Genomic DNA, 13455 nt, shown 5'->3' with positions numbered 1-13455 from the left:
TTTGGAGATTATTGTGGTCTAAGAAATAAGAAAGGGATCCTCTTTTTTTAACTTCCTGGCTAGCCTGCTGTCACTAAACCATTTGTTTCAATCAATTTTTTCCTCACTGATTTGTTATGTCACTGTTATCATACAGTAAATTTTCAAGTATCTTAGGTTAGGATGAACTTTATGAAATTCTCCTTTTGTAGGTCAAAACTAGGTAAACATTGGCAGTTTTATATATCAACCTCTCCTTGTATATATTTCCAGATTCCCCATTTAAAGTATGAACTGATTCAAGGCTTTTAAGACTGCCCTCCTGGGAGGCATGTTCCATCAATCCTACCAGCAGACTGAATTTTATTCTTACCACAATCTCACCAGCATTCAGTGCGATCACTGTTTAATAATTTAACAAATTAAATGGAGTATTTTTGGCTCTGGCCAGGCAGCTCCATTAGCTGGAGTGTCATCATGATATGCCAAAGTTGTGGATTCAATCCCCAGTCAGGGCACATACAAGATCAGCTAATGAATGCACAAATCAGTGTAACAACAGACTGATGTCTCTATCTCCTGCTTTCTCCCTCTAAAATCAATCAATAAAAATAACAAACAGCATTTTTATCTTGGTTAATTATATCAGTAACAATGGCATTCATTGTTTCAATTTGCATTTCTCTGATTACAGGTTGACCATTTTTATGATTTTATCACTTATATTTTCTCTGCTGTTTATGTTGGTGCCCACTACTTAGTTTACCGTTTTATCTGAAGTACTTTTCTTATTTATTTATAAAAACCCTTTGGATTATAGGTAGTCTTAAATCACTGCCATATTTGTTGCAAATATCTGTTGTCTTCTGTCTTCTAATTTTATGGTATTTTTTCACATCTAAGTTTTAATTTTATGAAGTCAAATCTCTAAGTCTTTTTTTCCTTATTGACCTCTTCCTTTGTTTTTATGTTTTATAGTCTAATTCTTTTTTATTTTTTTCACATTTCTTATTGTTGTTCAAATACAGTTGTCTTGAACAATAAAAAATGTAAAAATATAGCCCTGGCTGGTGTGGCTCAGTAGACTGAGTGCCGGCCTACAACCCAAAGGGTTGCTGGTTTGATTCTTAGGCAGGGCACATGCCTGGGTTGGGGGCCTGGGTCCCCTTTTGGAGGCCTATGAGAGGCAACAACACATTGATGTTTCTCTTTCTCTTTCTTCCTTCCTTCCCGTCTCTCTAAAAATAAATAAATCTATTTTTTAAAAAGTGAAAATATAATCTAATTCTTAAAGCCAAAAAATAACACTCTTTTCAGATGATTTCTATTTCTGAAAATTCTAACATCCTACTTTACATAGAGAAGTTTACAGTTATTTGGTATATCAAAATGTCTTTTAATCTAAATTTGAAAAAAATCTACAGCCAAAGCATAATGAATTTCTTGTCCTTAAGATAAACTAGTCCACATACCTCTACCAACCAAAGAAGCCTTGCAATTATAGTAAACTAACAAGGAAACTTGCTAACCTTGAAAAGTGCATCTTTCAGACTCCGTAGAGTTGTTCCGACTTGTAAATCTTTTGTAGAACTAAACCAGTCAAGAAGTACCACATAATGCACATTCCCTCTCTTCTTCCATATGTCTTTAGAGTCATCTGGGAGGTTTTCTTCAATCCGACTAGCAGTGACTCTGAAATGTATTAACATTTGTATTGGGGCAAAAGTAGATAAGAGGTCCTAATATACTAACATAAGACACTGAGTTTGGTTCTACAGCCTGTAGCACACCATGGCAAACTTTGAGACAGGTTCCTTTCTGAGGTCAGACTGTGTTAAGATACTATATACCCTAAAATGTTTAACAACTGCATAATATAGGAATATATTTTCGTATTAGATACTAAAAGAAGTAGACACAATTTTGACCCTTTACAAAAAAAGGGGGGCCAAACCTAGAAACAGAGGGACTCATCTGAGCATCTCTCTCAGCCAAGTATAAATAATCGGGGGATCACCTAGGTAACATTATTTATATTTCAGTTTTCTGTTACCTATACAGATAATTAATAGTTAATTAAATGCCCAAATATTTACTTAACACACATACAGTACTTACTATGTGCCAGGGACTATTCTAAATGCTTTATTCTGCATCTCACTGACTCCTCACAACAATACTATAAAGTAGGCATTGTTATTCCCATTTTATAGATGGGGAAACTGAGGCATAAAGAGATTAACCAGCTCAAAGTTACAGCTTCCAAGTGAGGCCAGAATTCAAACTCAGGCAATCTGGTTCATGTCCACAGTCTTAGCTGCTTCACTGTGTTGGCTCTTACATCATCACCTGGAAATATTATCAACTCTACGTTAAAGCATGCTGTTCACTTCCTCTTTTGCTCACAGAATTGCTGAAGTTCTTCCTAAAGTCCTTACAATGGGCCTGCCACATAGATCCTCCCCCAAATCCTATTATCTCAAAGTCCTCAGCACTATGTACTTTTGTTCTTAAGTCAAACTAAATGGTTTATTTTTAAAAAATTCCATATGTAATAATGTTGTTTACTGTGCCTATTAGAATATACAGATAAAAAGAATATAAAATATTGCCTCATAATAATTCTCACCTGATATATTGAGATTGGAAGGATGCTTAGTTAACAAAAAAATGAGAAAAATTGAAATGTGGTATTATTAAGGACTATTCCTGACTACAGGGATATATTTGCCTATATATCCCTGTTTATCCAAACACCCAAGATTAGTATTCTGCAGAAAACACTTTGGAAAACAATAGCATCAACCAGTATTTCCCAAAGTTCACTCTTTCATGTATTATTTCACACAATGCTGCAACTTTGCTCTACCTTGACTATTATTTAATATTCTAATTAGTTAATTTAATTGAAAGTGATCCTTTACTTAAATAAATTTAACAGGAAAACGTATATTCCCATATACATGGAAAAACAGCATCATATCCAATAAATAAGGGATAATCCTAAACATAAATAGATCAATAAATAATGCTATATTCACCTAATAGAGTGCCATATAGCAGTAAGAATAAACAAACTACAAGTGCACACAATAACACAGATGACTCTCACAAACACTAGGTTGTGTACAAAAAGCCAGGCATAAAAACTATAGATTGCATGATTCCATTACATAAACTACAAAAACAGACAAAAACCAATCTATTCTGTTAGAAGCTGGTGGTCCCCTGAGCAGGTGGGGATATGGGAGGTAACTGACAGGTGGCATATGAGGGGCTTCTGCAGTGAAGATGTTGTTTCTTGTCCAGATACTAACTAAATGGATGTGCACGGTTTTTGAAAATTCACTGGGCTAAATACTTACATAAGCATTCTTATCATTTGAACACTACACTGTTTTAAAACTTAAAACTAGACAATGAAAAAATACAGTAATCACCATCACTTAGCTATAGACACTGCAGGCTCTGAGGCATGCTTTCTGGTAAGAAAGAGAGATCAGCAAGTATTAAAAAGGAATGCTAGCACCAAACTGAACTTCTTTTAACTAATTCAGAAAGACAGAGAGAGAAATTAAAGGGGAATACTTTTCTTGGCATGCAGTTCACTGTTCCTAGTTTTTTACCTAAACTCATGTTGAGTTTTACAATAAGTCTAAATCTCACATTGTGGGAAACAATTAAACTCAAAATATAGTCACGCCTACTTGATTACTGATTAGAGTAAGCTCTCCAATCTCATATTCAAATAGTGTACTATTTACAAATCTGTTTAGTGATTCAGGGTAGAGGAATGATAGAGGGAATGCAGAGGCCACCATGTTTTGTTAAAAAGTAATCATCAACCTCAACTATTCAATTAAAAAGTCAGATAAAATAAATAGCTAGACAGACTGATACATGAATTAGCATATTTACAATGCATGCTATTTTTCAGGTCAAACAATTAGCAAACATCTGCAATGCACCCAATATTATGCAAATTTTATTTCCTAATTTAAGTAATGTATCTTCTTAATTAAGCTGATGCTACTACGGACCACAGATCTTACCTAATCCAAGCCCATACACGAAGACCCAGAAAGGTTATGTAACACTCAAAACCGTGAAACTAGCCCTGGATCTGGAGTTTTCACTCAGTCACTATTGTGATAGTTTCTAATACACAATACAACTATGTATATAACTTTAATTTCATAAGTTAAAAACCTTCTTATCAAAAAAGAAAATTTACTTTTTTTAGGTCCTTATAAATGTCAGGAACTACGCTAAATGTGTGTGTATAAAATTTCTCATTTAAACTTCTCAGAACATCTGAGATAAGTACTATAATTACCCCATTTTATAGATGGAAACATGGACTTCTGACTTTACACCCTACACTCTCTCTTACTTAGCTATACTGCTTCTTCTTCAAAAAAGTACTTGTGTATTCTTTTATCACAAATAATAGTATGGGAAACTGAAATGGAAAAAAAAATATAAAAACCCAGTCAATTAGATCGCAACTTTAGTCCACTTGGTGCATATACTTCAAAAGCTTGCACATAAAAAATAGTACAAGAAATCAGTCTACAAACACCTGGGAAGAGAGAGCACGGACAGACAGCTTCTTTTCTCTTCTAATAAGACTCCAAATGCCACAGGTAAGAGAAAATAGGCAGACTGGAATGTCTTTTACACTACTATTCAGAAAGGGTGAGGTATGCCAGTAGGAGCAAAAATTGAAAAGGTCAATGGGAAGGAAAACACTGTTTTGTCACTTAGACTGGATGCTAATTATTAACATTTATCACTATCCATAGTTTACCATTTTATCTAAATACACAATGACTCACCCTGGACTGATGGCTTCTTCAGGAACACTGTGAGAGTTTGAAATATGGGAATCCTGATAATCCTGCATTCTCCGAGCATCCATTATAATTAAGCTGATGTTTTCATCCATCATCATTGTGTATAGTTCCTTTGCTGTGATTGATCCTTGGAATCACGAGGGATAATATTAGTGACAAATAACACCCAGTTCTGTCATAGTACTAAATACAGAAAAGCATAGCTTTTTCTCGAACAGTGAAGTGTCCTTGTCGCGTACCCACTACTCCATCATACTATTACCTTTTAAATTAGCATTACATATAACATGTGTTTTTGACATTTATCAAGAAACTAAGTAAATGTTCTGTTAATAAAGACTTAAATAGCAAAACTTGCTGCTGAGTTTATAATTACTTCTAGTGTTGGCTCTGTTACTGGCATAAAATAAAGGAAATTAATGTAGTATGTCACAAAAATACTCTATTTTTTAAAATTAAGCCATTTTAACCCTGGCCAGGTGGCTCAGCTGGTTGGAGCACTGTCCCATACACCAAAACTTTACAGTTCAATTCCTGGTCAGGGCACATACCTAGGTTGTGGATTTGACCCCCGTTGGGGCACACATGGGTGCTCTTCTCTCTGTCCCTTTGTCTTTCTCTAAAATCAATAAGCATATCCTCAGGTGAGGATTAAAATAAAAATTAAGCCATTTAAAAAACATCAACCAAAAGAAACATCTATGGCTCAAAAATTCTTGAAAAAGTCTAAATCAGGGGTGTCAAACTCATTTTTACAGGGGGCCGCATTAGCCTTGTGGTTGCCTTCAAAGGGCCAAATGTAATTTCAACTCCTTAACAGTTAAGGAGTAGTTACATTGACACAGTCCTAAAATTATTTCGGCTCTTTGAAGGCGAATGCGAAGCTGACGTGGCCCCCAGTGAAAATGAGGTCCAAATTCTCTTTTTAAAGTCTCTAAGGGGTTTTCTGAAGGCTATTTCAGATTTTTGAGTATGCCTAGAGCTACAAGCCTGTTACTTGTGTTCCATGAGAGAGGCTGGCAAGCGAAGGCCTCCTGTTTTCACTGGAATACAGCTATACCTATTTGTTTATACTCTGTCACTGGCTGCTTTCACACCATAGCAGCAAAGACCACAGGATCCCCCAAGCCTAAAATATTTACTATCTAGTCCTCTGATTTTTAGTCAAAATAAATAGTTGCTATATTGCTATTTTCCTCTTTCAGCTTGTACAACCTAAAGTAAAAGATCAAAAAGCACTACGAGGGAGCTTAATATGTAAAGAACTATTTCTTCAGCAGTGAGTTATGAGAAGAACATAGTCACAGTATCTCCTAAGCTAAAATATCCAGCTGTTAATAACCATCCTACTTCCCTTTCTAACCATCCAGATCATTTTGACAATAAAATGATCTAAGATTGAGAACAAACCGCTGAGATGAATAATACTGAAGTAGGATGAGATACAAGGGAACATATGGATAGAAATAAATCTCAGAATGAATTGATAACAGCTGTTAGGAATATACCTTACTAAGTTTATTTGTTAATTGTTGTGTGGCAATATTTTAAAGAATTATTTTAGTGTTACAAAAAACTGATGTTTAAATTAAACATTTTCTGAGAGGAAGACTTAGGCAACTGCCCAAGTCTTGTTCTTCAGGCCATAGATGTGTGGCTAGAGCACAGACACCACCTGTAGATAATACCAAATTACTGCTTTAGATTTTTTAAGGGAGTAAAGAAAACTTTTAAATAAGTCTTCAACCTAGAGTCGTAAGTAGTAATAGCTAATACTTATATACAGTTTACTGTAAGTTTCACATACACTAACTTGTTCAGTCCTCACAATAACCCTGTGAAGAAGGTGCTATTATTATCCCCCTTTAAAAAGGGGGAGTTTAGTTAAAGAGATTAAGTAACATGCTCAAGATCATATGGAAATGCAGAAGAGGAGCCAATGTTCAAACCCAAGCAGCCTCGCTCCTGAGAGTCCATTCTCGTAATCAGTATGCTAAACTGCCCCGAAAAGAAAACAGTGACCAAAATAAACTGTGGTTTTGATGTTTTCAATTGCATATTATCATAAATAAAATCCATGATATAGAAATTCAGAATGTAATACACAGTGTATTGGTACAGGCTAGGAAAAGTAACATAGCTTGCATACAGATTAGACACAATATTAGAATCTCACTGTATAAAATCTGAAGCTAGTTTTGATTAAAAGAAGATCTGAGTAATAACCTAAAAGAACTCTCTTTCTGTACACACCTACCTTTCTCTGTAGTCTCATTTTTTTCATTCTTTTCACCATTTACCTATTTCGTAAAAAAAAAAAAAAGCTTCAATTATAATAGAAACAAAAATGTTCATTAAAAAAAAGTTCAACTTTTATACTTCATTGAAACCGAAAACCTAGAAAATGAAGGGCTCAGGGTGCTGGCATTTTATAAAATACAGACAGATATGGCATTATCATGTTACTCTGTCAGTAGTTAACAGCTGAAGTAACTACCAGCATATCTGAATCCTATGACATTTCTTCAAAATTTTCTTCAGTTATTGGCTAAATATAATTTAAAACCACAGACTGTTATAAAAACTTATTATTTAATTTAATGAAAGAATATTTCTTTCAATAAAATAAAAAATGGGCTATTCTCTAGCATGAATCATTCAAAGTGATGAAAGGGAAAATCTAAAATGAAACTGTAGGACTACTCTACCCAGCAAGGTTATCATTCAGGATTGAAGAAGAGATAGTTTCCATGACAAGCAAAAACTAAAGGAGTTCAATACCATGAAACCAGCAATACAAGAAATGTTAAAGGGACTTCTTTAAGTGGAAAAGAAATGGCCAGTAGTAAAAATAAAATAATATTGAAAAGAAAAGAAAACAATGATAAAGGCAAACATTTAGTAAAAGAAGTGGACCAACCAAATATAAACCTAGTATGAAGGTTAAAAGACAACGTAGTTAAGATCATGTGTAACTATAATTAACGAATACAGGCATACACACTCACACAAAAGGTATAAAATATGTCCAAAACATAAACGGGGGGGTTAGGTAAAATGTAGGGCTTTCCAAATAGTATATGATTCCACTTACATGAGTTATCTAGAGTAGTAAAACGCATAGAGACAGAAAATAGAATGGTGGATGCCAGGAGCTGGGGGGAGGGGGGATTGGGCAGTTATTGTTTAACAGACACAGAGTTTCTGTTTTGCAAGATAAAGGTAGTTCTGGAGGTGGATAGTGATGATGTTTGCACAGTAATGTGAATGTACTCAATACCACTGAACTGTGTACTTAAAAAACGGTTAAGGGGTTAAATTTTGTGCAATGTGTATTTTACCACAGTGAAAATTTTCTAAAAAAATGTAGGGACCCTACCTCCCCATCTCTGGGAGGGTAGGAGCCTAATCTCCATAACTGAAAATCAGCACACACAGATGACCTGTCACGATGACCAGCCTCCCACACTAACACATTCCAATACTTTTCCATTAAGCTAATTAGTGTTTAAAAATCCTCCCATGTTTTGTTCAAGCACTGTTGAGTTCGATCTCTCATATTACAATAATCTTGAAGTCTTCATTAACATTTTTATAAAAGAGCTTTTAAAATGCAGTTTTAAGCAAGTGTCAATTTAAAAGACACTGCAAAAAACACAGCTTGTTACCTATGAATGTAATGGTAACTACAAACCAAAAACTTGTAACAGGACCAGCTGAAGGTAGAATTTCATTCAATTCAATTTCTGATTAAAAAAAATTCAAATTTTACCCTTGTTGCCTAAAAGTATGTTGTAGTTATATCTCAACTTTTCTTAAGCAAATAATCTGAGAAGAATCTTTTTATTTCATAGAATAAATCTGAAATACCTTTTGGGTTTTGTCTTTGGAATCCAATACATTTTCCAAAGAACTCTTAGCCGATGTGTCACCATCCTCTCTTCCTGCTTCCTGTCTTTTCTGTCTCTGCAGTTGCTCTTTCTCCTGCCTGTCCTTTTCTTCAAGTTTTTTCCGAATTTTGGCTTCTTCATATCTGTTGAAAAATGAGGTCAAGATGTCTTTTATTGCAACGATCATAGAAAGTAAAGGAGTTTCCATTACATAACACTAGTACCCTGCCTGGGTACATATTTTCTCTCTCCAATTGTATTCAATGCCGCCACTGTTCATTACAAGCCACAACTTGTAAATCTGCCCCCTGTAGATTTATTTCAAATTGCCCAAAAATCTTGAAAAGAAAACTCTTAGGTTCTCAAACTGGAGTTTTTAGTGCTCTTGTTGCTTTCCCTCCCACTAATCTCCACCTTTTAATGATTCAAACCTGCTGCAATTTCCTTTTGAGAGGACTTACAATCCTAAAATCCTAGGACAACAAATAAGTGAAAGGTCCAAAAGCTTAAAAGACAGAGAAGATAAAGAACACGATTACTGCTACAGTATGATTAGGGGAAAACCAGGCAAATCCAAGAGAAAACAGTTTATGATGGGTAATCCAAAGATTAGGGGAAATTCTATTCTGCTTAATTGATTAACTGGCTAAAGGAGAATGAGAATAGTGATTCTAAGTGATATCATCCACCTTAACATATTCCAGATCCAAGAGTAGTAATTTCTAGAAAGGATGAAGGGAATATAGCATTTAAAAAAGACCATTTCTAAGTAAAGGCTATGATGTATATAACTGTAATAGTTTATTAATCCAAGTATGAACAGCATTAAGGAAAATACTGAACTAAAAATAGTTCCCCCTTTTATTTTGTTATTAGGGAGTGACTAAAAATTTAAACATATCATTTTAAATTTCTAACTATATGATGTCTGATAAACCAGTCATGGCAAACACTATAATCAGATTTTTTTTAAATACATATAACTGCTGCAACCAGGCAGATCAAAACTATACTGAACACTTTATTTCCATAATAATACAGTGTCCAGTGGAATATTACAACAGGGGGCACAGGATGACTTATATTTTTCTGAAGAATCCTGTTAGAAACTTAGGAAAAAAAATGGGACCTGAGTGTTGAATGAATACATCAATCCTTACCTTAATAATCTATCATTCTAAGCATTTTTAAAACTTCAGTAAAGAATATTAATGGTAACACATGAACATCATATAAGTGATATAGCAAAAGATTTAATTCTTGTGTCCCATTAAAACAGAACTTATTTTTAGGAATTGGGATTTTTATGTATGATCAACATAAATAGACATATTCTAAATATTATTTTTATCTTCTAAGTTTTCATTCTTTGTAAAGATTTGAAAATAGTAATGTCTGTACCTGAGTTTAAGGCTTTCAGAAAGTCTTTCAGCTTCTTCAATCGCTTTCTTGATGTTTGCAGGTCCAAGCATTGAATGAATGTAGTCCTAAAATAATAGGAAAACCATTCTGTATTGTTAGTGCTGGCAACTGCACACGGCTCTAACGCTAAAGGCATTAAAATCATAGTACTTAAAACAGGAAAGTTTCAGGGGTGTCCAACCTTCTGGTATTTCTGGGCCACGCTGGAAGAACAGTTGTCTTGGGCCACACATGAAATACATTATGACACCTAATCACAAAAAAAGCTCAATGTTTTCAGTAAATTTATGATTTTGTGTTGGGCCACATTCACAGCCATCCTGGGCCACACGTGGCCCATGGGCTGGACACCCCTTGTGATGAAAACATTATTATGAGTGAATAAAGTACTTTTAAAAACTTTTAACCTACATAAATCACAGCTTGTTCTCTAAATGTTTCAAAAGTATCTCTTCATACCATTAGCATGGTAAAAAAAATTCTAGTAATTAATAGCTTCATTTATTTGTAAGGCACTTTTTAGGAAGTGTAAATACTATTCTTTTCATTTATAATTAAGTGCCAAAAAGCTAACCTTTCAAGAATGTAATATACCTTGCTATTGTAAATAGGTTACCTAGTTTTATTTTTCTGTAGTCTCCGAAGCAGTAAAACAAGTTGTGTATCCATCTACAGCACAGGATTTTGTTTCCTTTTGTTTCAAAATGAAATGTTTTTTCTTCCACCTGTATTTTACAATAATTACCTGACTTCAAACACTTTAGACATAAAACAAGTTTTACATTTGAGGAAACCTTGAATAACTAAAAATCAAATGATAGGAAACAAACCACCAATAATATAGTCTACCTTTAAAAAACACAAAGTTTTGGCACATAATTTACTAATAAGCATAATGAAGTTTTAAAAAATCACATCTCGAAGCAGTCACTCATGTGTTCCTGCAATCAGAGAGAGATTTTTAAGTCAAGGCTAGTCCAACATGACAGTAGTGCAGTGAGACTGCACCAGGTAAGTACTGGGTCTAATCTGCCATGACCTGTCAGTGTGACTTGGCAAACAGAGCCTACTAGCACAATTCATCACAAAGGATGTATTAATCAAAATTTAAAAAAGAAAGACCAGAAGGTCAAAAATATCCATCTTTGGCTCATGGAGAGAGTCACCAAGAGCTTTGGATGGAATAAATCTGTTGGTAACAGCTATCATGCGTCTATCAATCTAGTCTAAAAGTAGATCATGTTTTGGTTGAGTTATTCTTCTAAAGACTAAATGTAAGTAAAGGGCCCTTCACGATGTAATTTCAATCAAAGTATACAATTTGTTCAATACTGTGTCAAGTGCCAATTACAGTGGAAACGGTAATTACTATCAGTCCTGATGATTGATAGATACTATGCTTTTTAAATAAAAAAATCTAATCATTACAATAAGGTTTCTCCGATAAAAACAAAATACAAAGTAAACCCAAAAAGTACTATGACTTGTTTTATTAATTTTTTGACATAAACTCATGGAAAAGCCAGTCTATAAGCTCAGCTTAATGTTTAAATGCTAAAAAAATTGTGTGTTTAGCTATGCCTATTACAAGCTCTCCAACAATACCCCCTTAATATTAAGGAGGTCTCTTGTCAATAATTCTCTCTCTGTACCATTAAGGAAGCATAGTTCAAGTACGAGTAAATATTTTCAGATTTTCAACAGCAGTCCTGGCTGGTGTGGCTCAGTTGGTTGGAATACCATCCCATGAACTGAAATGTCATGGGTTTGACTGCAGTCAGGCACATGCCTAGTTTGCAAGTTCGGCGTATGGAAGGCCACCAATTGATGCTGCTCCAACATCGATGTCTCTCTCCCGAATCCCCTCTTCTCTCTCTCTGGGATCAATCAATAAACTCCTTTCTAAGAAGATTTTTAAAAGTAATTTCAATAGCACTGACAATTTGCACAATTTAAAAACCAATACTAATTCTTATATACCTAAAAACATTGGCTTCTTAGGTTTACCAAATAGAACTTTCCTATTCCTAAACATTAAGATCCAAGCAATTCTCATGACCTCCCAAACAAAAACATTTACCAATAATATTTAGGATTAATTATTAATTGCCACAGAGAGCCTGGACCAATGTGGCTTAGTTGGTTGGGTGTCACCCTGCAAAGCAAAGGGTTGCTGGTTCAATTCCTAGTCAAAGAACATGCCTAGGTTGTAGGTTCAGTTCCTCGTTGGGGTGCATGTGGGAGGCAAGTGAAAAATGTTTCTCTCTCACATCCATGTTTCTCTCCCTTCCTCCCTCCCTCCCTCCCCCTTCTCTAAAAATAAATTTTTAAAAATGTAAACAAAAGGAGAATGCCATGAAGATTTAGCCCTGGCTGGGTGGCTTGACTGGTTGGAGCAACACTAAAAGGTTGCAAAGTTCAATTCCTGGTCAGGGCACATACCTAAGTTGCGGGTTCAGTTCCTGAAAAGGGTGCATTTTCTCTTCCTCATGTCTATCTTTTCCTTCCTTCCTTCCTTCCATCCTCTCCTCCTCTCCTTCCTTCCTTCCTTCTCTCCCTCCCTCTCTTTCCCCAGCTCCTTCCCTCCCTCTCTAAAATCAATAAACATATCCTTGGGTAAGAAGTAAAAAAAAAATGCCACTAAGATTAAAAATTATCATTTTAGTGACATGATAATTCTGGTGTGGCTCAGTTGATTGGGCAAAGGCCAGCAAAGTGAAAGATTGCCAGTTTGATTCCCAGTCCGGGCACATGCCTGGGTTGTGGGCCAGGTCCCCAGCAGAGGGCATGTGAGAGGCAACCACACACTGATGTTTCTCTCTCTCTCTTTCTCCTTCCCTTCCCCCTCTCTAAAATTAAATACATTAAATCTTAAAAAAAAGAAAAAAGAAAATAGAAAAAAGAAAAAGAAAAACAGTTCTCAGACAGAAGCAGATGCAGAACCCTGGACAGAGCAAATGAAATTAGTCCTTTTACTGAAAACCAGGAACTGAACAACTGCAGCATATGAAGTAATAGGGAGCTTCCTAATCCGAACAACTGCCACTTTCAAATAGGTACCCCCTCTGGTAATGCAACAGATAGTCTTGGAAGTGGAAAAAATCTTTTTGATTCTAATTTACTCCCAACCTTATCAGTTTTTTTTTTAAGGTAACTACAAAAACACTCCCAATCTTGTCAAAGAAAAAAAAAACCTAAAAAAAAAAATAAAGCAAAATATTAAAAAGTACATAAAAATTGGCCCTACAACTATAGACAAACGGCAAACATCAAAACTACTAGTTATCCAAAACTGCAAATTTTTCAAA

The 13455-nt window shown here is 34.9% G+C and overlaps 1 protein-coding gene across 4 annotated transcripts in view; it reads right to left on the bottom strand.

Annotated features, from left to right (window-relative positions):
- USP8 (ubiquitin specific peptidase 8) overlaps window positions 1–13455 on the bottom strand; it is a 46990-nt gene that overhangs the window by 18857 nt on the left and 14678 nt on the right. For all 4 annotated transcript variants that reach the window (XM_045822709.1, XM_045822711.1, XM_045822710.1 and 1 more), the window contains exons 4-8: window positions 10127–10212; window positions 8706–8868; window positions 7093–7135; window positions 4818–4962; window positions 1509–1671 (exon numbers count right to left, since the gene is read on the bottom strand). In XM_045822709.1, coding sequence (XP_045678665.1) covers window positions 1509–1671; window positions 4818–4962; window positions 7093–7135; window positions 8706–8868; window positions 10127–10212 — 600 coding nt within the window. The remainder of the gene's footprint in view (window positions 1–1508; window positions 1672–4817; window positions 4963–7092; window positions 7136–8705; window positions 8869–10126; window positions 10213–13455) is intronic.

This window comes from Phyllostomus hastatus, unplaced genomic scaffold (genome assembly GCF_019186645.2).
Source record: "Phyllostomus hastatus isolate PE091 unplaced genomic scaffold, TTU_PhHast_1.1 phas_scaffold_501, whole genome shotgun sequence".
NCBI lineage: Eukaryota > Metazoa > Chordata > Mammalia > Chiroptera > Phyllostomidae > Phyllostomus > Phyllostomus hastatus.
The sequence above is the reverse complement of the archived record's forward strand: the minus strand, read 5'-3'. Positions and strand labels throughout refer to the sequence as shown.